At 37.0% G+C, this 27499-nt stretch overlaps 1 protein-coding gene across 5 annotated transcripts in view; it reads left to right on the plus strand.

The window, feature by feature from the left end:
- Positions 1-250: 250 nt before the first annotated feature.
- Positions 251-27499, plus strand: part of BMAL2 (basic helix-loop-helix ARNT like 2) — a 37344-nt gene continuing 10095 nt past the window's right edge. The window contains exons 1-13 of one of the 5 annotated variants that reach the window (XM_055807474.1): positions 251-427; positions 8600-8747; positions 10037-10072; positions 13112-13150; positions 15784-15941; positions 18203-18282; positions 19046-19138; positions 21116-21233; positions 22049-22192; positions 23801-24041; positions 25024-25130; positions 25693-25843; positions 27151-27206. In XM_055807474.1, coding sequence (XP_055663449.1) covers positions 367-427; positions 8600-8747; positions 10037-10072; positions 13112-13150; positions 15784-15941; positions 18203-18282; positions 19046-19138; positions 21116-21233; positions 22049-22192; positions 23801-24041; positions 25024-25130; positions 25693-25843; positions 27151-27206 — 1432 coding nt within the window. In that variant the 5' untranslated portion in view covers positions 251-366. Of the gene's footprint in view, positions 428-469; positions 490-6876; positions 6896-6944; positions 7045-8599; positions 8748-10036; positions 10073-13111; positions 13151-14594; positions 14782-15783; positions 15942-18202; positions 18283-19045; positions 19139-21115; positions 21234-22048; positions 22193-23800; positions 24042-25023; positions 25131-25692; positions 25844-27150; positions 27207-27499 lie in introns of those variants that run through there. The other 4 variants (XM_055807475.1, XM_027789374.2, XM_027789373.2 and 1 more) reach the window with 4 other exon arrangements.

A 27499-nucleotide genomic window follows, 5' to 3' on the forward strand; every position in this document is an offset into this window, starting at 1 on the left:
ACTGCCGCCACGACGACCCTCGCGGGTCTCAGAGCTCTAGGGGAGGGCCATGCGGGTGGCCCCGGCCCTCACCCACTGCTCACTTGCAGCCCTGCGCTGTGGAGGGCTGAGAGAACGGCACCAGCCCGAGGGACGGCACAGCAGGAACCAAGACCCCCTCCGCCCGCGCCAGCCCGGAATCTCGCGAGAAGTTGTGCCGCGGGGCGGGGCGGGGGCGGGAGGAGGGCGGTGGCGGCGGCGCGGCTGAGGCGGCGCCAGGGTGTGGGGGGCTGACGGGACGGGCTCGCTCCCGTCACCTCAGTTCACCTCCTGCATGCCGCCGGGGCCGGGGGCGCTGTGGAGCGGGGCTCGGGCCGCCCGCCCGCCATGGCCGAGGCAGGAGCGGGAAGCACCGAGGGGGCCGAGGAGGAGCGGCGGGCCACTGAAGGTGGGGGGGGGGGGGGGAAGGGGGCGGCTGAAGGCAGCTGCTCCCCCTGCCCAGCTGTGACGGTACGGTGAGGGCCGGGGTGTGCCTGCCCGCCGCCGTGATGGGGCCGGTGCCCGCCGTACAGGGGCAGGGGTGCATGTCGCCGGGCTGTGCGCGGCCGCCCGTGGCGGTGGCCTTCCTGTGAGGGCACTCGGGCCCGGGCCCGGTGCCGGTGTCGCGCTGCGGCGGTGCGGTATGTCAGCCAGCCGGGCCCGGGCGCTGCCGGCCCCGTTCTGCCCGCGGTCAGTGGGGCGCGCTGGGGGGGCGCTTGCAGGGGGGTCCCGGGTAGAGGGTTCGCTCTCTGCCCCTTCGCTCTCAGCCCCTGCTATTACAGTTCAGGTGTGTCATCATACTGATGTGATATGCGATAAAAATGATTTGTTTTGTTTCGTTTTTTTTTAACTCGGTATGTAGTTTCTGATCTACACCTACCCGTTCTATGTGTTTTCAATATGCTCATATAATTTTTTAGTAGGTAAGCATCATTTATTGGTTTGGGTGTAGTGATTTTGGGTTGTGTGTGTGTGCATGCCCATGCCTCCATAGTGACCAAGGTTTGATGTTCCTTCCTTGTTCTTAATCAGAAGTTTCTGATTCCTACGGCAAGGTTGGTTGTAAACCACCGGCAGCTGTTTGCACTCCTCCTGCTTTGAAAGGAGTGTGTTGCTTCTCCGAGGAGAAAGAAGTGTTTTGCACAGGGTTTGGAAAACCAGAAGTGAATGAATCTCTCCTAAGTCGCCGTTGCAGTTCTGTTTAGCTAGCACCAGTTCTTCTAGGTGTAGTAGCTGTTTTCTAAACGCCTGTTATGTGTGCTTTCATATATGTGGGGATCCTGATTGTCTAGAGTAATTGGCATTTTTCTGTCTCTGCTGCTTGATTGTTTAAATTCTGGAATAACTTTGTAGCAAGTAGTCTAGTGTTTGAAAACAAAGCGGAGGTTTTGGTGGGTTTTTTGTAGAATTTTTGCAGTCTGTTAAATTGTGCTTAAAACAAGGATTTATTGTTTCTATGCCATGCACACACTGTAAAGAAAGGAAATAATTAATAATGTAGAAATAAAGAAAACTCCAAATAGGCAGACATACAAATAGATTCAGGAAAGCAATGAAACATAGGCATTCATGTTTTGTTGTGAAAGGAACCCGCCTCCCTGTTTTCATTTGCTACCCGTGTTTGTACCTGTTCTTCTAATGGATTTTGAAGAAACAGGTTTTCTCTTTTTTTTTTTTTTTTTTTTTTAATAAAAGTATCTTAATTTTTGTGGAATAGGTCTACACTAAGGTTAGCTGCTTAATAGTTTGAGGGTTTTTTTTCACTTGGGTGTACATGTTATTGTTGGTATACTTGCACATTATGAAAAACAAACTAAACTGGACAGTTCACATTAACTAAGATTCAAATTCATTGTAAGAAGAAATAATTTGGTGGGTGACTGTGGGAAATGAATCCTTGTGAATTGTTGAAAATCCCCTGTTTGGGCTCTAGGGCTGGCTAAACCCATGGAAGTTCTGCAGCTGACTTGATGGGAATCAGCATTTTCCAATAATATGAATCAAAAACTTAAAAGAAAATAGCTACCCTCCATTCCTTTAGCAGTATATAATTGGAGAGTTCCTTTTTTCTTTTCCAGTAATGAACTATGATCTATGAGACTTGGTTTCTGTCAGCAACCTGGTTTGAGCCTGAAAGTGACTGGGAAAGCAGGGTAGCCTTTCAAGGCTTGTATAGTATCTTTTCCATAGCTAGTTACAGTCATACTTTTTAATACTGTAGCAGGTCTGGCTGTTGCTGTCTTCTGAGCGGTGAAAATAAGTAAAAATAGATGCAGACAGTAATCAGTTGCCTGTATTAATGTTTGATTTAAAATTCTGTAATTCAGGATATTGTAATTTTTCCTTTCATAGTTTTGTGATATTAAAAGCAAATCCATAGTTCTTAAGTTAACCTGTAAGAGTTTATTCTCTCTATAGAAAGTTGTTCATAAGATGGTTTTATTACTGAAGTTTCTGTATCTTGCTGCTGCATTACACATGCTTATAAATTTTTGGGGGGGAAAAAATTCCTTGTTTTAGACAGTAGATTTCCGCCATTTTCACAACTCCAATGAAAATTGTTGCCCAGCTTTCAATGAGAGATCTGGATGCCAGACTTGCTGTAACTAGTCTGAAGATGCTTGTTGTGGCCTATTTCAAAGCTCTAAAATAAATAAAGACAACAATACAAGTCTCACCTCTGTTTAGAAAATATGGTTCTTTGTTTTATAGATGTTCAGATCTGCAGGACCTGTAAAGTGATGCATATCACAGCACCTGTAACTTTCTTCCTCATATAGTACTGTCAGATATAATTATAGCTTTCTCACTCTTTAATGAAAATCAGCAGTAAGAATTAATAATTTTAGAAAAATAACTCCATAATAAAATAAAGCAATTTACATGATACAGACTTATTTGAAATTATTTTACTCAATAGGTATCCTCTGTGTGTGCTACACATACAGATAGATATATCTGTAACTGCTTAGGTAATCAGAGAAATCTATCTTAAGAAAAAAAATAGCGTGTCAATTGTCACAAAACTTAAGGCTCCAACTTGACATCTTGAGTACTTCAGTTTAGAGAATTTAGGTTGCTTGTGTGCCTAGACTTGTGTATGTGTGTATATCTCTGCTTCTTTGTATGACTGTGCTCCTAAGTACTTTAGACTGAGACCCTGAAATCAAGTAAATACTCAGGCTGTGTGCCCGTTAGTGTTTTAGTTCAGAGCAGTAATACTGGTTTGAATTGCATCCCATCATCCTCACTTACTGCTTGGTATAAATTCACTGGACTCCCTTCAGAAGAAACCACACTCAAATTTTGTTGTAGCAGGGTTAGCGCTACTGCAGGCACATAGCAAACATACTCAGCTCTAAACATAAGGGACTGAACCAGTGGTTTGTTCTCAGACAGCTTTAAAATACATGCATTGTAAGGATTTTTGGCCCAGTGAACCAAGCTAAATGTGATTTAACGTAAGCTCCCTGAACACACTTACAAATTAGATGCAGGGACTTTTGCACCAGCTGCTTCTCTCTACCGACCTGTTGCTGTTATGCCATTGTATTTACTACATACGTATTTACTAGACATAGCCTAATAGCTTATGTGAGTAGATTTCAATTTTAATAACTCATCAAGTTAGACTAAAGAACCCTTGTGTGCCACTTTAACCACTGTCACTTGTAATCTAACATTGACTTCTTTAAACTTGTCAAAGCTTGAATTTTTTTGCATGCCAGGAACATAAATTTGGAAAATACACATTTGTAATATAGTCTGTGGTCTTAAAAATTTCAATTCAAAGCAGCTTCTTTCTTCACCTTTCCTTCTGCCAGAAAGTGTTTCAAAATGGGAAGCTGGATTGAAAGTGCCACCTTATTCTTAGAAGGGTTGTGCCAGTGTTACTACCTTGTTAACTTAAGCAGCTGCAGAGCTGTGACATTTCTCCAAGTCTGGTTTGTACATTTATTCACGGACTTTGAAAAGTGCTACCCATAAGTTTTGTAAATGTACTTATTCATCGACATTTTATTTCAAGCGTATTTTACTGTAATATCCTGATAGATGGATTTAGATGTTCTTGTTTAAGCTGGCTAAACTGAGGGGCTGACAGACAGCTTTTTTATTAACTTATTAATGCTTACATGACTTGTACTTTTCTGCTGATTTTTTGGAGTGCTTATGTGTATCTTGCATGATTTGATGATTCTGAAAAGTCAAAATAACTTTTAATATTAAAGTAATATTTTAGCAAAGTCCGTGAGGAGTAAACCTAGCCAGAAAAGCTAACCTTTCATAGTGGGGTGAGTGGATCATGAGGTTGTAATGCATAATTAAGGCAATAATTTTGAGAGACTGTCTTGAGCTTAAACTTGTTGCAAATGACACAAACAGGTGCTCTCTGTGGCTGTTGTATTTTAAGAATTTCTTGATAGTTCTATAGCCACCATGGGTGGGATTCATCTCAATTATCTCTAGATATTTACAGAGTAGATACCCAAGTCTGAGCTAGTTACTTTGGTCTCTGTGTAATTACTGAATAGAGGTAGGCACTCTTGGACTGTATTTCATCTAACCAACTGTAGGAATCTATTTTAGATTGAGATGAATCACCCTAGAAATGTTGTATTTCATCTAGCCCACTGTAGAAATCTATTTTAGGTAGAGATGAATCACCCTAGAAATGTCTTCTTCCCTCCAAGATGGACTAGAATGGCTAGTTCAGATGTGGACATCTTTATTTGTTCAGATGAGTCTCACCTTTTATGGCTGGTGGAGTTTGGCCATACGCCTTTTCTAATATATCTTGTTTGTTTAGGCACTGAAGACCTTAAAACTGTTAGTGGAAAAAACAGCTCAGGAATGTGGCATGTGTTTAGAAAATATTATTGTCAGTAACTGGAAAAATGTTGCCTCCCAAGCCTTGCTTCTCAATGCATTGCATGTGATTTATGTAGAACCTTTGCTGAACACAGGAATGTGGGTGATTTCATATGTCTTTACTTCATATCCCACTCCTAAACTGTGGTTTCATGTGGCTTATTTGCAGTTCTTCACTTCCTCGCCAACTCCCTTGGGGATTGTAATTTTTTAATTTTGCTCTTTTCTTGTAGAAAAACAAGAGAGGTTGTAGTTCAGTAGGGTATGATTTTGTATGTTGATGTGATAAGAACTGTATATATTGATAACCATCCCTTAAATGCTTTGTTTGCCTGATTATGAAATACACTAAAGTTAGTCTTAATTATTTTTTTTTTTGTTATTTCTGATACACTTACCAGGGCGTTTTTCATACAGTGTGCTTCCAATGTTTGGATGGTCTTGGCTTTTTTGCAGAAAGAATGATTACATGGAGTTTTTTGCAGTGTTACTTTCATCTGTCCTGATGTGTGTAAAATGCTTTTAAAATACTTCAGATTTGTAATATAGGTAAGCATATGTGCTTTACACTGAGAGCCAAACATAGATCATAAATAGACATATATATATATGAAGAACCATTCACTTATCATTAAAATTTGGTTATCAGTGTGCCAGGGTATTAGCAAAATTTTGAAATGAACAGGAATATTTTCTTTTTAAATTCCAACTGAGAAATGGCAGGTTTTTTGACTTGCAAATCAGACTAGTGTAAGTAATAGCCTTTGGGGTGGTAAACAAAAATATCTCTGGTTGAATTAAAATGTTTCTAGTAGTTTAAAATTTGACTGATGATTTCAGTTTTCCAGGAAAATAAACTTGTAATACAGAATGGTCTTTCCGGATAGTATTTTTCATGAAGCAAGAATGCTGTGAAATTGGTAAACGTTTAGTTTGGCTTCTTAGGGGTGTTTGGTTTTGATGTTAATGGTTTGAAACTGTTCACAGAAATTAAAAATATAAGAAATTCAGCGAGGTGCACAAATGGAAGGTAAGAATCCAGCTTTTTTCCTATCATAGAAGCACACCCTGGTTATTGGGGTGCATTCTAGCTCATTCTCTGTGTGAACCCAAAGATTTTTAAATCCTTTATTCAGCTCTTCCGAAGTGGCATAGCTGAAGAAGTAAAGAAGTCTTTCATCACAGACTACATGAGGTTAAGACTCTCTTGGGGGAGAGAGTAAGCACCTTGGAATCACCTGCTATCATATTGATAGCTATTATAAAACCTTAAGGGATAATTTTAAACCACACTTACTGACTTCTCAAAGCTGACTTTGCTTTATGAGCTGTTTCTGTCTGCTTCTTGTTCAGTGAGTGGTAGGTCTTCTCTGTTAAATTCCAGATAATTACTTTTCTACTATATTTGGTAGTTCTGAAGCTTTAAATTAATTTCTCAATTTGTTTTCTTTGACGTTGTTTTTGGGTTTTGGTTTGGGGGGTTTTGAGAATCAATATAGACTGCATGCTGTACATGTCAGGGATCAATACAGTTTCTTTATATTTTTGTCTAGGATCAGTTCGCTATTTTATTGGCATTTAGTTAGATGGTATATAACATGGCATTTAGTTTGTCACAGTGGTAGTATTTGGGATTCAATTTATCACCTAAGAATTTTAGTGTAGAAGTTCTTAATAGGTCATTGTTGCTGGTAGTCTAAACAGTTCTGGTTTTCTCAGTTAAGGAAAGAAGAGGGTGTTGTTGGGAAATGTAGAGGATGACAATAAAGTATTTAGAATTTGCCTTGAGTGTGAAGAAAAAATAGTAGTTACTTTGATAATATGAAGTATAAATTTGAAAAGCTGTAAATGATGCATTTCATTTTGTTTCTTTAAAGCAAAGTAGTTTAGAAAGCAGGCTGGCCATCTGTGTGCAATGGAGTATTTAGGTCAGTGGGTCTGTTCTGTCCTGCTTTGTTCCGGGACGAAGGGATCTGTTGTGCTGAAGGCATTCTTGTCTTTTATACATGTAGGTTTCTGTTTAGTAAGTACTTTTTCATGCTTATTCATGAAGCGTGATTATACTTCAATAGTTGAATCTAGTAACTGTAGGCTGCTATGACCTAAGTGAATTAAAACTACTCTTTATAAAGAAAGAGTTCCTTTGGAATTGTTGAGGTGGGTAGTTACATTTTTTTTAATATATAATTGCCTGAATTTATAGTAGAAATATAAAATGAGACTATTATGAAGTGACGATTAATCATAAAAATATTTCAAATTATCTACCATTTGTGCCTTTGTAGTTATAGTGATGTCATTTCTTTTAATGTGTTTTTTTTTAATATCCCTAACTTGAATATGTTATGTATTTGAGGTAACCAAATTTTCTTTCTGTTGTAGATACCCAAAGGCTGTTATTTACTTATCAAGTATTTATTGATTGAGTTTCCTTTTTTTTTTTTTTTTAACTTCCTGCACGACTTAATGAGTTAAAGAGCTTTCTAAAATAAAACAGGGGCTGACTGTGTAGTCTGACTTGGTAGGGAGAGGATTAGTGGAAGGCCAGACAAGCTGTTGTTCAAGTATTAGCCTATTTTCGTTTAACACTCCAGATTCGTATTCTAGCAGAAAATGAGAACCTAGAAGGAATTTTTCTGGTGTTAGATGTGCTTACACTTAAGAGGAAAAAACCATACACTGTGTATCGTTCTTTTTACACATTTTTACCTGTCATTTACAGACAGCATAGATGCTAAAAAAAAAAAGCAAGCTCACGATAAAGTATCCAGTTTTTCTTCCTACAGATTTTGAAAGTACTCATCTTGGGTTTTGCCTCCTGCTGAAAGTAGATGTGCGCTTCTTGAAATGACCTCTCTCGATCCCCCATCTGTCCCTTGGTGGAGTTAATTCTTTATCGTTTCTAGATGTATCACATAGGATACTTTCCTCATTAATACATTAAGCCTAAAGGAGTGCCTGCACATTTGCTGAAACAGTTAATTCTGATTCTTTACCTAAATGTCAGCTGGATGATTCTTTGTGATAACTTTGCATGGAGGTAGAATAAAAGTGTAATAGTGCTTAGATTCCTTGAGACTGTTTTCTTTTCCTGGTAGGTTGCTAGGATTATTTTGGCTTGTGACTTCTTTTCTGTCCCTCCAGAAACAAAGCAGTTTTTATTGAGAGGAGAATTGTGAAGGGAACTTTGAGGTAGAACGTGACAAGCTTTCAAGACTCATCTGACTTACATGACTGATGTTATGTATAATGGTATATTTTTATGTCAGAAACATAGTTATGGCAAACTTTTGGGGTTTGGATGTCCAGCTTGTTTAAAAAGCATAGTTCGCTATATATTTAAGTTTAATCTCATGTTAGTCATAGTGTTTTGATCTGCTAACTAATGCCACATCTTGTGATTTTGCAACAGGATGTTTGAGGTGCTGGGGGTTTTAAGTATAGTTCGCTAAGGTTGTGTAAGGAGGAGAACAAATGTATTTTATATTGCACTGGTGTGTTGATTGGGTTGATGAGATTGTTGCAGAACGGTGGGAAGACAATGTACTCTTTTCCGTATTTAGGTTGCAGCAGTACAACCTTTATGTTTTTTGTGTCAGAGGCGTAGAAGCCACCCATGGGCAATTTTTTTTTTTTTTCAAATGAAAATCAGAGTGCATAGATGATAGTGTAGCTCTTATTGGGCACTGAGCTGCTTTTTCATCATTCATAGATAATTTCACAGTAGATGGAAAGACGTGCGTTGCTTCTGGAGTCCCCAGCCTCATGAATCCGATAACTAAGCCTGCTGCCATTGCTTCTTTCAATGCTTCTGCAGCTGAGATTCCAAGGAAGCGCAAAGGAAGTGATTCTGATAACCAGTAAGTAAATCAATTCTGTATGTATCTCAACATAAATTTGAGACATTCATCTATTTTTTATGCAGTATCTAATTGCATAAACTGTCTAATTATCTTTCCTTTATTTATTACAATTTCTTCCAAATGCATTCTTTGACAGTCCTGAGTTATTAAAAATAGAAAAATAATCCTTAAATCCAAGGGATACAGGTAGGATTCTATAATGCCATTTCCTGGCCTGAAGTGTCTGGATAATGTGTCTCTAATGCTGAGATTTCAGTCCTATTTTTTTTTCCTTCTTTGTCTGCTAGTGAAGGCAAGTTCTCTTTGCAGCAAGATGATGAGTTGTTTGGAATCTCACAAGTACACGCTAGAATATCACCTAAAGTGTGAAACAAGATTACTAGTTAAGCCCTTTGATCTAGAACTGTGGAATCAGAACTGCTTCTTCAGTGACCAGGGTAGCCATTCACTAAATGTCCAGACAGACCTGTGACCTAAAAATGAGGACTGTCCTACAGTAGCGCTCAGTCTTTTTAAGTGGGTCATACTTGACTACTGAGATCACACTGTTAACTGTTTTCTCCTGTTTTATAACTGCTAAACAGATGCCAGTTAACCAAATAATCATTTACATAGAAAAAAAGATTTGTTAAAAGTGATCTATTCAAACCTCTATTAATCATCCAGAAGTAAGGGACACAACTCAGTGTGCACATCTAGTGCATTACAAATATCTCCGAACTAGCATGGTAAATCTATGTTTCAAAGAGGAGGAGGAGGTAGGAAATTTGCATGTATTTGTGATTATTAAAGCAATTCTCTGTAATCACTGCTTCTTCCATATATAGTCCATTGATGTACAGAATGTAGCTACACTGTGGATGTTGATATAATTGTCAACTTGGAGATTCAAGTGTTATCTTGTAGATCACAGAAAACTCCAGAAATACATTCACTTCTGAAAAAATAAATTCTCCAGTCTTTTTCAGTAGCACTTGTTGATTTTTATCTGTTCAGTAAAAGTGCTGGTTCATGAATAATGTTTCCATGAAGTTTGGATCTTTCTCTGATTTCGTGAAACTTTTGTTTTTTAAAAAAAATTATGTCCAAGTTGAAACACTAATTGCAAAAGTATTGTTCTATAAGAACTAGTCCTTAGTTTCTAAAACCTAATGATCTTGCTGAAAATAACGAACCAAGTGGGGCTTCCGCTGAAATTGTTTGGTGACCTTTTTTCATTGGGTATATCAAGTCATCTTTTTGTGCTTCAAACTATACTTTGCTTACTTTGTTACCTGTTTCTGCAGGGATGCAGTTGAAGCTGATGGTGATGCTCAGAAAAGGTATTTATTTATAAATGAATCCATTTCTGTTTTCGGTGCTATCAGTATGTTGCATTTTCCTGTTTGGCTAGATGAGCTGTGTGGTTTGCCTTAAGGAATGCTTTAAGTGCCGGTCTTTGTACAGCACAAGGTGATAAACGTAGCTAATTTAACAGGATGGATAGGCAAATCCAATGTTATCCAATGTTAAGGTTTTCTGATACTGCTTTCTAAGAATACACTCCCCTTTGCTTACGACTTTACCAGACTCGTTAGTATTGAATTTAAGGTAAGAATGGGAGTGAATGAAGAGCAACAGTTAAATGAGGAGACTAGGGCGGTGAAGGTCTCCTACTTTTCTCTGACTGGTACCTGTAAACATTTTTTGTTTTTAATGTTGCCAGGTGCTTTTTAAAATAGAGCTACCACAACTATGTTAAAAGAATGCTATTACAAGGTGGCAAACCAGAGTTAAGATTGGCTGTGCAGCATAAGTAAACCTGTTTTGTATAGATGTGATGGCATAGTTATTAATTGGATGATCACTTTAATGTGATTTCTTTTCTGCACCAGGATACCTTACCTGGACAACGTATTTGTTTATATGTAGCTGTGCAGTGTTCTTTTTATATAAAATAGAATATTTCAGTTGGAAGGCACCTAGAGTAATCATCTAGTCCAACTGCCTGACCACTTCAGGGCTGACCAAAACTTAAAGCGTGTCGCTAAGGGCGTTATCCAAGCACTGACAGTCTTGCGGCTTTGGCCACCTCTCTATGAATCCTGTTCCAGTGTTAGACCACCTTCTCGATAAAGTGATGCTTCCTAATGTCCAGTCTAAACCTCCCCCGCCGCAGCTTTGAACCATTCCCATATGTCCTGTCTCACTGGATTACCAGGGAGAAGAGATCAGCACCTCCCTCTCTGCTTCGCTTCCCCAGGAAGCTGTAGAGCAATGAGGTCACCTCAGCATCCTTTTCTCCAGCCTAGACAAACCTAGAGTCCTTAGCCGCTCCACATAGGACAATCTTTCCAGCCCTTTCACCAGCTTTGCTGCTCTCTTCTGGATGCATTCAAGGACCTTCACATCCTGCTTAAATAGTGGGGCCTAGAATTGCATGCGGTATTCAAGGAGAGGCTGCACCAACACTGAATACAGCGGGGTAATCACCTCTGACCAGCTGGTTATGCTGTCTTTGCGCTCCAGATGTGGTTTACCACCTTGGCTGCCAGGACATGCTGCTGAGTCATGCTGAGCCTGCTGACAGCCAGGACCCCCAGATCCCTTTCTGCAGGGTAGTCAGTGTTTGGTACATGGCTTGTGGGATTGTGTGAAAATCTTTGGGGAAAAATTGTTTCTTTGTGGATTTTTTTCCATGGTGCTCATGATGGAAAAGTGTAACTAAAAATAATTCTCCTCTGTCTTTAAAACCTCTGCTTCCATTTTAGAAGAAATGGGGAACTATGTATAATATATTAATTGAGGAAAATAGAAGAAAAGCTGGTATTCCTTTTTTTTCCCCTGATTAATACAGGTTCTGTTCTTTCTAATACCAATTAAGTATTATATTATTTTAAGTATATATTATATTACGTTATAGCCATGAAGCAGAATTTCATCTTATATTCACATAGTCAAGGTAGTTTTAATCTAGCTATTTATATCAGTAACAACACAGCTGTTAGGACAGAGGCTATATAAGTCCTTTGAAGGCTGTGACTGATTGCCTGGGCAGCAAATTTGTTCTAGTTTCTTCCCCAAGTGGGGCTTCTGAGGGAGAAGGAGAATTAGTTAACAGGCTGTGTGCTGCATTGCAGTTGGTCTGGCTTCTCCTTACTGCTACTGCTCTTAGGGTCAGACAGTGTAACTTCTGTTGGAGTGCAAAGTATATGCACATTCCTGATAAAAGTTTATTTTAAAATAAAGGAAAAATATTAGTTATTGCCAGCTCATCTAAATCTAAAACAGTTTCACTGAAGAAAAGCCCTAGGGTCTTGTGAGCCCAGCCTACCTCCTGTCTTTGGGTTTATCAGACTGCCTAGAAAATTCTTGTGTTCCAGTGAAATCCCAGGTTGAAGAGCTGGATCTCTGATCTGTGTGTTAACTTTGCTCTGGCTGCTGGATCCTTGCTGGGGTCAGCACTTAGTTATAGGTGGAAGCAGCTTTTGCAGTCTTTCCTAAAGCCGTAATCTTCAACTGTCCTTCTCCTTCCTACTTCTGTTTCCTCACAGGAGACAACTGCTGACTGATTCTGATTCAACATCTGCTTCTTCTAAAATGCTCATAGGCTAGCAGGTCTCTCCTCTGGAATGGAATTCAGAGTTAGACAAAGCTTAAGATGTTTCCACTGCTGAATTAAAAGTTGAAGAACTGCTGTAGAAAGATTAAAAATATTTGTATCAGTTTTTCTTTTGAAGAAAATAATAGCCAGTATTTGTATGGGAACTGCCTCTCTACGAGTACCAAATCGCTCATACTGGATTGATTAGATAACTATTAGGCCACGTTCTGAAATTCTTAATAGCTGGTGGTGAAGAATACAGTGATCTTGGGGCAATGATTTTTTATCTTCTCTTGTTTGAATAATCCTTCATATTTTCCTGCTGCAAAGTATTACTGTGATATAAGCCCTATAATTGTCTTGTGTTTTAGGCCCAGTCTAGGCTAGGGTTGCTTTTTTCATCATTTGACAATAATATTTTGGAAATAAAAACATGAATAGATGATCTCTTGCAAAATTCTAGATAAAATCAAGCCTATACTTAAGTTACTTGAATGTTCCATTAATGTTGTTTTCTCCAGAATAAAAATAGCCCTGTAATTTTGAAATATCCCCTTAATATGTTCGCATAACTGTGAATATTGGAACCTATGTTTTGGTCTCTTTCTATTATGTATCACTTGCTAGGTAGGTTTTGTTTCATGAATTTTTATCGGTTGCTTTTGTTAAAGCCATGGTAAATTTGTAGCATTTTCTATATCTTCTTGAATTCATGGGAGGAATAGAAGTGCCTAGTATTAAATATGCAATGTAAAATTTTATATCTTGTTTTCTCTAGGAGTGAAGATGAAGAACACGTTAAAATAAAAGATTTCAGGTACTAATTTACAATAAAAGTACATCTTGCTAGTAAATGCTAGGATTTACAATAGTAAAAGTTAGTAACATTCATTAAAACTGTCAAATATTTAACAGTAATTTTTTTTTCTTTCCCTCCCGAATGTATGGGAATTTTTAGAGCCTCATTGAGGATTTTATTTTCTACTAGTTTTAATGAAAGTTGTGTTGCAGAATATTTCAGATGGTTTAGCAAAACCCTGAGGTTAAAATTTTCAAGGTGAGAATTAAATGCAGTATGCTCAAGTCATATGTGAAGGGAGGAGCTGATCCTCAATCTGTATGAATTTCAGAATTGTTTTTTCTAGATTTGTCTACACTTGGAGGTACTAAAAATTTATCCCATATGAAAATGGGTTCAGCTAAACCATGACAAAGAATTCTTGTTCTGGAAGAAGCTTTGTATAGGGAATTATTCAAGGTTTGCCATTGCACTTTGAATTCACAACTTTCCTGAATCCAAATTGAAATTCAAATAAAGCACTTGTAAGAATTTAAATACTGTGTGAATGATTGCAGTCATGATTCATCCAAACAAGTATTTTAAACTATAGACAAGCCACTTAGTAAAAATAGACTTGTTTTGTATTGTTTTAAAAATGTGTCTTTCATTTGTCATGGGAGCAGAGATGTCAAAGCAGAAATACATAAACCACTTTGTTGTTAAAAGCATTATTTATACAGCATGCTAACTAATCATTATCATATACAGCATGCTAACTGATCATTATCAAGTGTTCCTGTAATTTAAATAAAACTGAAGAAAGTGTTCCAAAGCATATTTACAGGTTTTACTCCAAAATTGATTCTACTTTACTGAGTATCTCAGATTGCTATCAAGATTCTATTTTGTACATTGCTTTAACTTTCATATTGTATTGTTAATTTTCTTCCTTAAGTTTTGGTTCATTAGTTGGAGGAAAAGAATAATTAGATGACTATTTGAAGGTTTGCTTGACAGTTAATCTCCCTCCAGTGGTTCTTTTCTCACACTTACTGGGGAACTTGCTTTTCTTCCTTCCCCTTTGTAACTGGGTAATGTAACAGAAGGCTTCTGATTTATCCAGTCATCACCTGAACTTCTGCATCCATGTGTTCAGGTTTCTATAATTTCTTACTGACTTTTAGAGATGTGGAAGATTGTTCTGTTTTCCCAAATGTTTGTATCTGCCTTCATGAGGTTCACAGTTCAAGGAGCATACACAAGATATTAATTGATTGTTTCTGCCTGACTTGAAGGAAAGGTGAACCTGTAGAGCTGAGAATAACTGATAAAATTAAATTTTTAAAAAGGCTTTAGAGAGAAAAAAAGCTAATTGCTTGGATGAATGACCCATAATTATTTGTGTGGAGAAGGGATTTATTTTGGGGGGAAATAATAAACTACTAGGTATTTAAAACTCAACTTTATTCTTTCTCAACAGGCCAGGTGTACTTTATTACATCTTTATTACCTTTAACACCATCTGTTACAGTACGCTGAAGTGGAAGAGTGTTGGAGATCAGTTAACCAAAACCTGTTGTCCCTCAGTTTGGTTAACTACCACTGTGTTTGGCCTCAATCAGAAAGGAAAATATTTGTTTTAATTGAGTGGCTAGCTTGTCTTCTAGGTAAGGAAGGAATAGAATAAATTAAACTTTTCTCAATCTGCTAGAGGATGTTAGAGGGGAGGAGATCAACTAGAAAAGCTAACATATTCCACAAAAAAATTAAAGCAAAAGGTGACTGGAAATACAAATATATTTGCGATGTGCACTGTTATGTGCCTTAGAAGGGGTTTTCTGATGAAAACTCCCAAGAAGAGAAGCTCTCATTCAGTGGTTGTGCTCTGGGACAGAGGCTTACCAAGAGATGAAACCTGAGACACAAGGTATGCACTGAGGATGAAACCCTTTCTACCATTGCATCAGGTGAATGAAGGGGCAAGCTTTCTGGAATACCTGTGGTGAATGTACATGTGAGGCATAGCTTTTTCTTTTGGTTTCCACTACATCTCTTATGGGCACATACTGTATGTTGCTTCTACTGTGCTATCAGTAAGTGCTTATGTTTGTGTCTGTCTTCAGTCTGAGGTAATGAAGTAAGAAGACACTGCTCATCTCAGATTGTTGTGTGTTTGCATAAAACAGTTCAGAGGTGCTATAGTGAGTGCAGGGAGCATTCTGTTCTTAAAAAAAAAAAAAAAAAAAAGGTAGCAGATTGAATACCCCTGTGCTAGTTACACAGGCCAAGCAGAGATAGGGCCAGGGAGCAGAAATACCTTCCAGTGATTCCTAATGACATTAAAATTTCTCTGGTATACAGTAAGGTGTCAAGTTGTTCACTTGGACGTCAAGCGTCACAAGAAGAATTTAATTTCTCTAAGTCTTCATAGCCTGTTCTTCCTGCCACATATAATCAAGTTGTTGCCTGAGATATTTTCCTCCTCAATATTTCACATCATTGTTGTGACCATTCCTGCTTTGTTCAAATTAATCCAATTCAGTTGTCAAATACAAGTAGTATTTCAGTACAGTAATACTTCTTCAGGTATGTTCCATTCCCAAAATTGTATTGATTAATATTATGGGGAAAATCATATGTTCTACATCTTAATATTTTTTTCTTCTTAGGGAGGCTCACAGTCAAACAGAAAAACGAAGAAGAGACAAAATGAATAATTTGATAGAGGAATTGTCTGCTATGATACCTCAGTGCAATCCCATGGCGCGAAAGCTAGACAAGCTTACAGTGTTACGGATGGCTGTGCAACACTTAAAATCTTTAAAAGGTGGGTTTTAGGAAACTAATCCTGAAAGTCCTTGTTCTGTTGGGAGTTATACTGTGTATTTTCTTTGATGTTAAATAAATCAGGGGTCATTTATTCTACATTTCCTTGCTAAATTCAGTTCCAAGTCTATATTTCATTTAGATTTAGCTGTTTGTGGCTTCCAGAACTTGATTTCTTCTTTTTGCTTAGTATAGCAGAAAACAAGCCACCCTTCAGTGTCTTGATTATTTTCTGTCTGATAAGGGTATGCCTTGCAATCAAGTGGCTCCTTGCTTCTTTTGAAAAATTAAAATGATCAAGCAAGTCTGTCTTCATTATTTTCAGACTCTCAAATGAAACATGTTCTGTGATCTCTCCACATTACATCATTCTTTCTGTAACAGTAATAACTGTGGTGCTGTACTGATGCCAGCAGTTATACTGCTAATAGAGAAGCAAATGGTCTTCATAGTCCTGTTTTTTTCCCATATTTGTGATTGCGTCAACCTTTGTGTTGGAATTTAATGTTTATCTGTTGACCTTGAAATTTACAGCATAGTGGAAGAAGACCATTAAAAAGAAAAAAACAACCCCAAAACAGACAAAAAAGCCAAACAAAGCACCAACTGAATTTTGGGAAGGCTTTAAGTTGAAGGCCAAGGCATTTATAACATACCACATACTTCGAATGAGTTTTTTGTCCATTGTGAGATTAGGAAAAAAGTATCCTCAACAATGGGAAACTATGCTAGTGCTTACCTAAAGAAACTGATTTAAGTAGTTGCACTGGTAGGGAGCACGGAGAATTCACTTCAGTGATAGCTTAAGTCTTTTACAGTATAACTTCATAAAATCAAACCCAGTTGTGTAACACTAAAGAAAAAAATATGTTTGGACATAATCATCTTTCAAACTTATTTTTGTGCCTGCAAGAACAGTAGTCAAGGAATTTTGTAAGACAAAACATACTTAAATAGAATGGTTGATGACTTTAATGTAATCAAAGTCTTAAACACGTGAAATGTTAGAGACTACCAAGAAAAAGTTATCAAAAGTTTTTATTAGTCAGCTAGCAAAGTGAAAGTAATCATGGATCTCCGTGAATGGTTTAGTGTCTGGCCCAAACCAGGATATATTATTTCTTCTCCTTTTGCTATTGCTAGGTTTGGGGATTTTTTTGTTTTTCCTTCCTTAAAAAAATTATATCCAAATACAAGTTGTGTATCACATAGTCTATCAGCAGCGCACAAGATTTCAGATTTTTTGGCAGCACTGTTTCAGAGTAATAATTTGGTAAACTGAAAGCAAAGATCAAAGACTTGTCTGCACTGCAAAAAAAATTGGTTATGAGTAAACATATGCAATAAGAACTGAGTTAGCCTTGAGTCAAAGGAGTGTAGGAAACTAATTACGCTACTAACTTGACAATAATAGAATCCTAGAACAATTTAGGTTGGAAGGATTTTCTAGAGGCCTGCTGGCCCAAGCAGGCTGAGAATTTTGTGTAAAGAAATGACATGACAAGTTAGCAGGGCAGTAATTGCACTTGCACTTTGAACAGGCATCTACAAGAAATCTGCAGCTCAAATATTTATATTTTAAGTGGGATGTGAAAACTGGACTCCATGCAGCACAGTTGTTATATGTATCTTCAAAACAAATGCTTTAAGAAAATACAAGATACTATGTGGAATTACATTGAATGTTGAAATTTGCTGGAAAGTTCAACTGCTGTCTACCACAACTTTTCTAGGTATTTTTTGAGGAAATGTTTTAATGGCTAATAATTATTTTAGAGTACTTGCCACAGGTGCTAGGACAGTAAAAGTAGTCAGTCTCACTACATTTAGCGAGACATTCAATTTAACTGCAATAGAGTATTTTTTGGATTGTTGGATGAATAGTGTTAATGAAGCATTATTCATGCCAAAGACGATAACATTGGAATTACTCACATTCAGCAAATGTTAAGGATTCTGAAATAGGCCTATGAAACATTTCTAGAAAATTCAGTTCTCATAATACCATTTATCTAGCAGTACATTAAAGATATCTGGACAGAAGTTTCCTTGTTTTATGCTAAGTAAAAGGCAAGAAAAAACTGGTTGTGTGCCTGCATATGTTTATGAGGGCTTTTAAAATACATTTAGAATTTTAAATATTTTTTTAGTCAGCTGTTGTGGTTGTAAAGAAAAGTTATAAAATACAAAAATACAACTTTGTTAAAAGTGAATTTAAAATATAACTTCTGACATGACATGTACAAATAATCTATTTTCCAGGTTCCACTAGCTCTTATACAGAAGTCCGGTATAAACCTTCATTTTTAAAGGATGATGAGCTCCGACAGTTAATCCTTAGGGTAAGTGGACGGAAACTCAGGTAAATGATGTCCTTATTAAAGCTTGCCATTATCTTGGGTTTTCTGTTGGAGAGTGCTTTCTTCCCCATCTTTTCTGTCAAGCACATGCTTTGACGTACTTGGTAAGTACTGGTTTATAAATTCTGTACACTATATAGGCTTTTTCATAAAGGGGTACCAAAAATGATTTGTGAACATGGCAGAGAGCAGCCCTTGAAGGGATAATAAATCTTTATACAATCTGTGTATTTAATACATAAAATTTCTTACGTTGATATTGAAGCCTACATGCAAGTATAGAGAATGCCTTTAATTATGCATCAATAAACTTGCAGTTGTTTGTTCTCTTTCACTTTAAACTTTTAAAGATGTGCTTTGAAAAAGATGCAGAAATAATACCTGAAAGAAAATTTGTCTTGTTTTCACACTTCATCATATACCCACACCCCTTTACCCTTTCTTATTTGCAACTATTTTTTTTCTTTTGTTGTAATAACAGATTTTGCTAAGGTCTGTAAGATGACTCCCAAGTTAAGTTCTTTTTCAGCCAGCCATCTCTTTTTTTTTCCCAAAGCTGTGTTTAAGAAATTTTAGCTGTCTGTAGCTGAAGGTCTGATTTGGTCCTTGCAGTATTAATTGCTTTTTGGTGTGATTTATAACTTACTTAATTTAAAAAATACAAGTTAAAAAGTGTTCTTCCTTGCAGTCATCAATATAAATGCTATATTATATGGTTTTAAAGACAGTATCTTTATATTTTCAGGCTGCAGATGGATTCCTATTTGTGGTTGGATGCAACAGAGGAAAAATTCTGTTTGTCTCAGAATCAGTTTGCAAAATACTTAATTATGATCAGGTGGTTATAATTGGGTTTCTTGGTTTGCTTTCAATGTGCATTTTCTTAGAAAATTTTAAACTTTATTGAATGTTACTGAAAAACAGTCCTTGTGTATCATTTCTTGGAACTTCTTTGATTTAATCCCTTTCAGGTAAGGCTTAATATTGTGGAACAAAATATTTGCAAGTACAGTCAGTGTTCCTGACCTGAGTAATAGCCCTGGATGTCAATTGATCATCCTTAACAAAACTGCTAGTCTGAGAGGAAGGGGTAATTTGAAGATATCCTAATTTCTATCTCCAAGAGACTTTCTTCTAAATAGTGAAATGATTTGAGTTTGGGTTTTTTTGTTGGGCCAGGGAAAACTGGTAGTTCAGCAGTGAAAGTTAATAAAAGCTTTCCATGGTAATGCCTTTATGCTCAGATGCACTATGTAACACCTCATCCACAATAACTATCTGTGTTATATACTCTTAACTTGAAGGAAACTGAGATAGTGTGAGTTAGCTTAACCCATAGAATAAGAGAAATAGAAAAAGTATAAGCACCTTCTATTAGTTGACATTTAACATCATGGACAATTACCATAAATAATCAAGGCATAACAACTTATTCATGTATCTATGACTTCTGTTCCAAAAACAGAGGCCAAAACAGTTAGTGCTTCCATCTGTCTACTTCTATAACTTTGAAACCATTTGTGTTCCGTTCGTTTTCTTCATAAACGGAAGGGTAACCAATCTGGACTGCTTTATAATTTTTTTATTTTATTTATTTTTTTTTAAATATATCTTTTTAAAGTGAAATGAATAATTTTATGGGAACAAGCATGAAACTTTTTTTTTTTTCCTACACTGAATTTACTCAGGGGCTAAAAAGTACCTTTTGGAGTCTCTCACATCAGACATACCTACTTCCAAACCCATGAAACCTTTGCTGTTCCAGCCAAAGAGCTTCAGAGAACATGACTGACAACCCATGAATTTATTAGCTTATTTGGGAATCATTCTAGGTTATGGATCCATCCTGCAGCCTAATCTGTTTGTTAGACCTATATATTTTGACAAGGCTACTTAGTAGTAGCTAGCCTTTCCCAGTGGCTATTTTCCCTTTTCATTAGGGTTAGATGGGGACTGGACAAATGAAAGAGGCTGTACGTTCATCTTGCTTTCTTAGAAGCTTTTCATTAAACCCATTTCTGACTGGCTTATTGGAAAAGTGCTCCCCTTTATGTATGCAGTGATCACATAGCAAGTGTCGTGGGTCCAAAATGAGTTGCAATTTGAATCTAGAATACTGCTTGTCAACAGAGCTCCTTTCTACCCATTGATTTGATCTGCTGTGGTGAAGGTAAGCAAGGGAAAAACCAAAAGCAGCCAAATTCTTTTGAAACAAATTCTCACAGAAATCAGTGCTGCCTACAGTAGTGCAGCAGACCAGTTACTTTGCATCAGCAAAGTCATCAGGTCGAATGGATCCCAGCTGGAAAGAGTCCTGTAAATATCCCCTACTGAGGAGTGCTGAAGTGAGCTGACCCCAGCTTCCAGGTGGCACCTGGCTCAAGGGTACCATTTTGTCCAGCCACATTAGAGCTGAGAGTCATTAGGCAGCATGAATGTTTTTTCCGGTTTCCTTACCCTGCCATATCTGGGAGTGGAGTTGTTTGTGCATAACCTTCTTTGGTAGGATGAGGAATCATATTATGTACATAAATTAAACGTTTGGTTTTACAGAACTGTTTTTAATATCCAGCTAAATCTGCTGGTTTTCAAAGGGTAAGTAACAAATTATGGTTTTACTGCCCTGTTTTTATTAAAATATTAAACAATGGCAATTTAAATGTGGAGCAAAATGTTGTTGTTTAGAGTAACTGTGGTATTTGACTTCTTTAATGGTGTAGAAAATTGTTTTTCTGAGACAAGTAATGTGTGGGGTCCTGTTCTAAAATTTCTTATTTCTTTTGGTTTTTTGCTTTTTGTTTGGTTTTTTTAATAGGCCAGTCTAATTGGACAAAGTTTGTTTGATTACTTGCATCCAAAAGATGTTGCGAAAGTTAAGGAACAACTTTCTTCTTCGGATATCTCTCCTAGGGAGAAGCTCATAGATGGGAAAAGTAAGTCATATTCAAATGTGCTCAGATTTTTTTAAAAGAGATGTTAATAAATTAATTATTATGCAGGACGTATTCATGTGTTCATATGCGCATGGATGTACAACCTTGCAGGATAGTTTCTATGAACCAAACATATTTGAATGCTTTTCTGCTGCTTAGAATGCACTTAGAGTTTAAAAGCTAGCCCAGAAAAGAATTTATTTTACTTAATAAGTGTTCAGTAAATTTGCATTGTTAAACATTTACCAAGATGTGGTCTGACATTCTTCCTACCAGGCATACTACTTTCTTTTCTTGTATTTGATAGGTCTTGTCAATACAAAAAGACCTGATGTAGTCGAACATGGGATAAAATACTTCAATATCAAGAGTCACTGTCTTCTCTGAAAATGCTAAGTGTCAAACCTAATTTAAACAGATCTTATTTTGTTTACAGTTATTTCTAATATGGAAAGCATTATGTACTGTGCAGCTAATGACTATTTTATAGCTGGCTTTTGTAAGCATCTTTGCAGTTCTTCCTTGTACCAAATAGACGTTGAAGGTTTATAAAGCATATTTAATTTATCAAAATACCATTCAGAATATCAAGAAGGGTTTAAAAATAGTTGTTAGTTCTTAATTTTGGAATCTGTGACACAGTCATATTTTCTTAGCCCTATTTAAGTTACTAGACTTTTTCCATTTTTAATTGTAAAGACAAAATTTAGGCAGCTAGATAGTAAGAGAATGTACGAGAAGCTAAAATTAAGAAAAGGCCTGTATTCTGAAGTTTTATTGTTGAATTTTTAACTGCTTTACTGAATTTTTGTAAGCTGGCTTGCAAGTACACACAGATTTTCAAGCTGGACCGGCTCGACTAAATTCTGGTGCTCGACGTTCCTTCTTCTGTCGGATAAAATGTAATAGGACCACAGTCAAAGAAGAAAAGGAGTGCTTGCCCAACCCAAAGAAGAAAGGTATTCAAAGAGTGTAGATGAAGTGGGGGCTTTCTGTCTGAAACTTGGTATATTTAAGTCTGAGTCATTAGTGTGACCCTTGTAGTTACCACTGACTTCACAAAGTAGCCGTAGAGAGGTGTAAATATGTACTGGAGACATGTTTTGAAAAACAGTCTAATTGTACTCTTTGTCCTCCCTGTTCATTCCTGGAAAAGAGGGAGAGAGGAACCAGAGGTACAGTGGTTGTTTAGGTCTGTTGTAGTCAAATTTTAGAAGTCTCAGGGAAATTTTTGAAAGCACTGGAGCAGATGAGAAGAATGAGACTAAATGACATATGTCTTGAAGTTAACTGTGAATAAGGCCCGCAAAATCTACTGTTCTGAAGAAAAAAAAAAGCAAGTAAACAGACTTTCTTTTCTGATTTACTTTGTGTTGTGTGTACTTTGAAGTATGATTTTTCCTTTTTCTTTTAGTAGTTAATTTATCAGTGTCATTCCATTCATTTTTCCAGTCATTTAGATTTAATTCATATTTTGCCATGCCTGTACAGCAGTATACCCTTTTCAAGCTTTCAGTGAATGGATCTTTTTAAAATGTAATTTCCAGCTTTTAATACCTTAGTATTGTTTTTTGCAAAGCTGTGGTGAAGTTGCTTGGCCCTGAAATCCTTCTATTTCTGTTTTTCAATGTAACCTGTTATTGCTGAGATATACCATACAATAGAAGATTTTGAAATAGGTCTGTAATTGTAAGTAAATGGAATTCAGTCGCCCTTGATGTGCCAACTAACTTGGTGAGATAAGAGCTTAACTTGTATAAATGTTTCTCGGGAAAGCAGTATTAAGGGAAGGCACCTCGACAATCTGAGAGACTGACAGAGTCACAGTAGAATAACTCAGTTTTTCATTTTACAGAGTTGATATATGTTTTCTGTAACAGACAGGAAATAAATCTACACAAAGTGTAATTTGTTCATAATACAGGTATCAAGAATATGTTGGCAATTTTTTGAAGGTTAGTTACTCTAGGACACTTAATGTCATCTCTCTGCCTCGATGCATGTGGGGGTGTTTGCATGTTATATAGGCAGCAAAGTCTACCAGCCATAGGAGTGAATAAACAGCATATGCTGTAGTTTAAGGCTTCTAAAAACTGAGGAATTAAGAAGCCTAAGATAAATAGAAAATAAGCTGGGTTGTTTTCTCTACTGATTCTTTTAGCAATTGCAATAAGCATAAGATCATGTTCACAATAGGTAATTGATATGGAAGCTGCAGAGAGCCTCTTCAGTTCATTTTCTCTTAATATGGTTTCATATGTATTGTAAATTAAAGTGATCTGTGAGTTACCAGACTGTTGGTTTACTTTCTCTGTGAAAGTGTTTGAACTGCCAGCACCTATAACTATCTTTCTAAATCTTACATAGAGTTAGAAGTGCTGTCTACAGGTAAGCCAAAACTTTAGTACAATATAGTAAAATATACTCTAATATTTTCTGTAGCCTTGTACAGTTGTTGTAGGTAAGCATAAAATATAGTTGCTGGTCTCACAGTGAACGGAATGAAAAAAGTAATTCAATTTACTTTTTGAACCATAACTGCCTCTTATTTCATTTCTTTTTATTAGATCACAGAAAATACTGTACCATTCACTGTACTGGGTATATGAAGAACTGGCCTCCTAATGAGGTGGGAGTAGAAGAGGAAAATGATGTAGAAAAAGGCAGTAGTAACTTTAACTGTCTTGTTGCAATTGGGAGGTTACACCCTTATGTTGTTCCACAAAAGAGTGGAGAGATAAAAGTCAAAGCAACAGAATTTGTTACACGATTTGCCATGGATGGAAAATTTGTTTATGTAGATCAGCGGTAAGCGTTTCGTTCTTTAATGAAGAGAAAATGAAAGTGACACCGCTAGTTAGATTGTCTAATACTTTTTGTCAGAACTGTAATATCTCAAGCAGGATAGAATTTATAGGTGCTATACACAGGAAGCAGTTCATTCTGAATCTATGAATACTTGGGCTTTGGGTTTTTTGGCAGACATAAAAGTCATGTATATAATGTATAAAAGTAATATAAATGTATTCCTGTAATGTCCTACAGGAAAAGGTGAGCTAGCAAGATTAAAATATGTCAAAATGCACTCATACTTATTTATTAATAAAGAAAAAATTCAACTTAGAGCTTCATAGCTATGCATATGACTTAAGTAATAATCACTTAAACAGAAATTATTAATTCTTAAGATCTTACTATTTGGAACAAATACATTATATCTAAATTAGGTACCAAATTATTAGGCCTGAAAGCTAAGTCCCTATTTTCTGAACTTTCTAAAACAGACTAATTTGTTGTAGAGACTGAGTTACTGCTTTGCATTTTGAATTTCATTATTGTCACTGGAAGCTTTTTATTGCTTTCAGTCATCTTGTATGTATATTAAAGAATCTACAAGTGTCAGTTTAAACCTATTCCTTTAAGTGGCAGAGCAAAATTCAACTACTGGATTTTTTTTTTTTTTTTTTTTAATGACTCCTTTATGTGTGACCAGTACCCTGACTGGCTAATGGGAAGACCTAATGATCATAAGTATTTTGTGTGTACATGTGGTTTGCATGTTTAAACACTGTTACTTTGTCTTTGAATTGCCATTCGTTGCAAGTGGGTGATTTGCAGTGAATGATATTTCCTGTTGTTTTAGAGCTAAACTAATACTGTATCTTTTTCCCAAACATGAACACAAGCGTCTGTTTCTTTGAATATTAATTTTCTGCTTTATCTGATACTGAAGAGAACAGCTTTGCAATTGTTTGAATCCGCTGTAGTTCATGGTTTTTATTTCTAACAGTGCAACAGCAATTTTAGGGTATCTGCCACAAGAGCTTCTAGGAACTTCTTGTTATGAGTACTGCCATCAAGATGATCACAATCATCTAGCTGAAAAACACAAAGAAGGTACAAAATAATTGGTCCTCCCAGACTACTTACAACTGCATGTAACTGCTGTATGAATATCAAAAAAGCAGCAGCTGAGAATTAATAAAACTAAACAATCTTAGCATTGTCCCTTTCTGCATCTGCATTAAGACATGCCTGCATAAAGCCTGTAATAAAAGCAGGGAGAAGCTTCTGTTGTCTTGAATCTTGGTGCAGTGCTTCAGTCGCAAGGGAATAATATTAATGCTTCTTTCAACCCTCTGCTTCAGTTCTTCATAAGAATGAAGAAGGAATGCTGAAGAACCTAATCATGTAATTAAAGACACCAATTATGTTCACCAAGTCAGGAGTCTCCCTACTAGTGGTTTGCAGAAACACAGTACTTGGTGTTTAATTTAAGATTAATAATATTGCTGAAAAGATTGTTGGATTTTAGTAGGGGTCTTGTCAGTTGTTCTGGCATTTAATTTGTATTTCTGGCCATCAAAAACACTTTGGGTTTATGATGCTATAAATCAGATTAATTTTCTTAACTTTCTAAGTATAAATATGGTGATTACAACTTTCCTTTCTTATCTAGTGTTGCAGAATAAAGAAAAAGTATTTACAAATTCCTACAAATTTAGAGCGAAAAACGGGACTTTTATTACTTTAAAGAGTCAGTGGTTTAGTTTCATGAATCCATGGACCAAAGAACTGGAGTACATTGTATCAAACAACACTGTGGTATTGTAAGTAAATTACGTGCATCCCCATGTTATTTTTTGTCTTAATTACAGTTAGCATTAGCAGAAAGCAACCTGCTTAAAAAGCAGACCAAGACTAGAAAAAGTGGTTGAGTAGCCTGGAACTGTGTTGTTTCCCAGTAGAAAATATGAAGTGGAAGAGTTTCTTACTGAAGGAAGAAAGGAAGGGTCTTTTAAGAAAACTAGATGAATAAATGGAAATGTGAACTTCTGATTTTCCTTCTGAACTTTACAAGGCTGCATGGGTCAGTTGACCTAATTTTAAGTGCTGCCCTACCTACCATGTGTCAGAATGTGGAGAAGCATAATTTGTAGATTGTAGAAATGCAAGGCAGGACAAAAAGATACTCTACAACAGGGGTCCTCAAACTATGGCCTGTGGCCCGGTATTTACAGAACCCCCCTGCCCCCCCCCCCCCACCCTGCCAGGGGTTGCGGGGTAAACCAAGCAGCCGCAGGTGACTGCCTGCCACTTCATCCGTGCGCCAGCCCCCAAAAGTTTGAGGACACCTGATCTACAAACTGATAGCAAGGGAGGAGCCTGTGGGACAGACAGTAAATGTGTGTTTGATTCTTCTTTTTCATTTTCTGTGCCTTGCAATGGAGCTACAATTTGGATTGTTCCGATGATACTGAGAATCTTTGCCAAAGTCAGGGGGTTGGGGAGGGAGACAGAGGGGATTTTATTTCCATTAAATGAAGTTGTCAGGTGGGCCTTTTAACCATTCTGTAGCTGGTTGGTGTCTTAAGTCAAGATCACCCTCCTGTTTTATGCATGTCCTTTTTCCTCAAGAAGACAGAGAAGAGCAGTTAAGACAGTCTGTGCTGCCCAACAGCCAAAGGGCACTTTTGCCTGCCCTGGAGGTGTGGGTGTCTGCAGCTGTCTAGAGGAGGGAAGGTAGGCAGTAGCTGCTGGCAGAAGGTAGCCACTGACCTGTCCTTGTAGCAGTTGTTTCTGGTTAAGTGGTCTCCCTCCTAGTAGTAAAGGTGGCAGCCACCTTCCCTTGTCATGGAACACAGACAACTACATTGGCTTTTCTTCTTTATTTGGAGAGTAAGTGGAAATGAATATCTCACCCAGTGCTTCAGAAACAGTACAAAGGATTGAACACTGAAACATGAGGAATATCTTATTTTTTTACTAGTTCGAGGACATTTGTTTTTACTCTGTGTAAAGTATTGTTGAAATCAAACATAAATATGCTGGGGTTTGCATTTGAAACATTTGCTGATTTTTTTTTTTTTTTTTTTGTCTTTGTGTGTGTTTTGGTTTTTTTTTATTTAAATCTCAGAGGTCATAACGAGTCAGCTGAAGAACAGGTCCTCTATGGTTCCCAGCCTGCAGAAGGCAAGTGTCACTTCTTACAATTATCATAGGTGCATCTCTTGGTCAATCTTTACAGTTTTAGATTTATTCAATCCAGGCATTTTTTTATTCTAGGTTGTTGTGCAAGGAAAGATTAATTTTGTTTTTTAAAGCTAATTGTGGTGACAATTTCACATTAGTCAGGGCATCCTAATTCATATCATTCACATAGAATCATTTAGGCTGGAAAAGACTCAAGGTAGTCCAACATAACTGTCATCAGAAGGGCTGTAAGCGTATCTTCTAGGAACTTCTATTATAGCTAGGATTTTGGT

This window comes from Falco peregrinus, chromosome 6 (genome assembly GCF_023634155.1).
Source record: "Falco peregrinus isolate bFalPer1 chromosome 6, bFalPer1.pri, whole genome shotgun sequence".
NCBI lineage: Eukaryota > Metazoa > Chordata > Aves > Falconiformes > Falconidae > Falco > Falco peregrinus.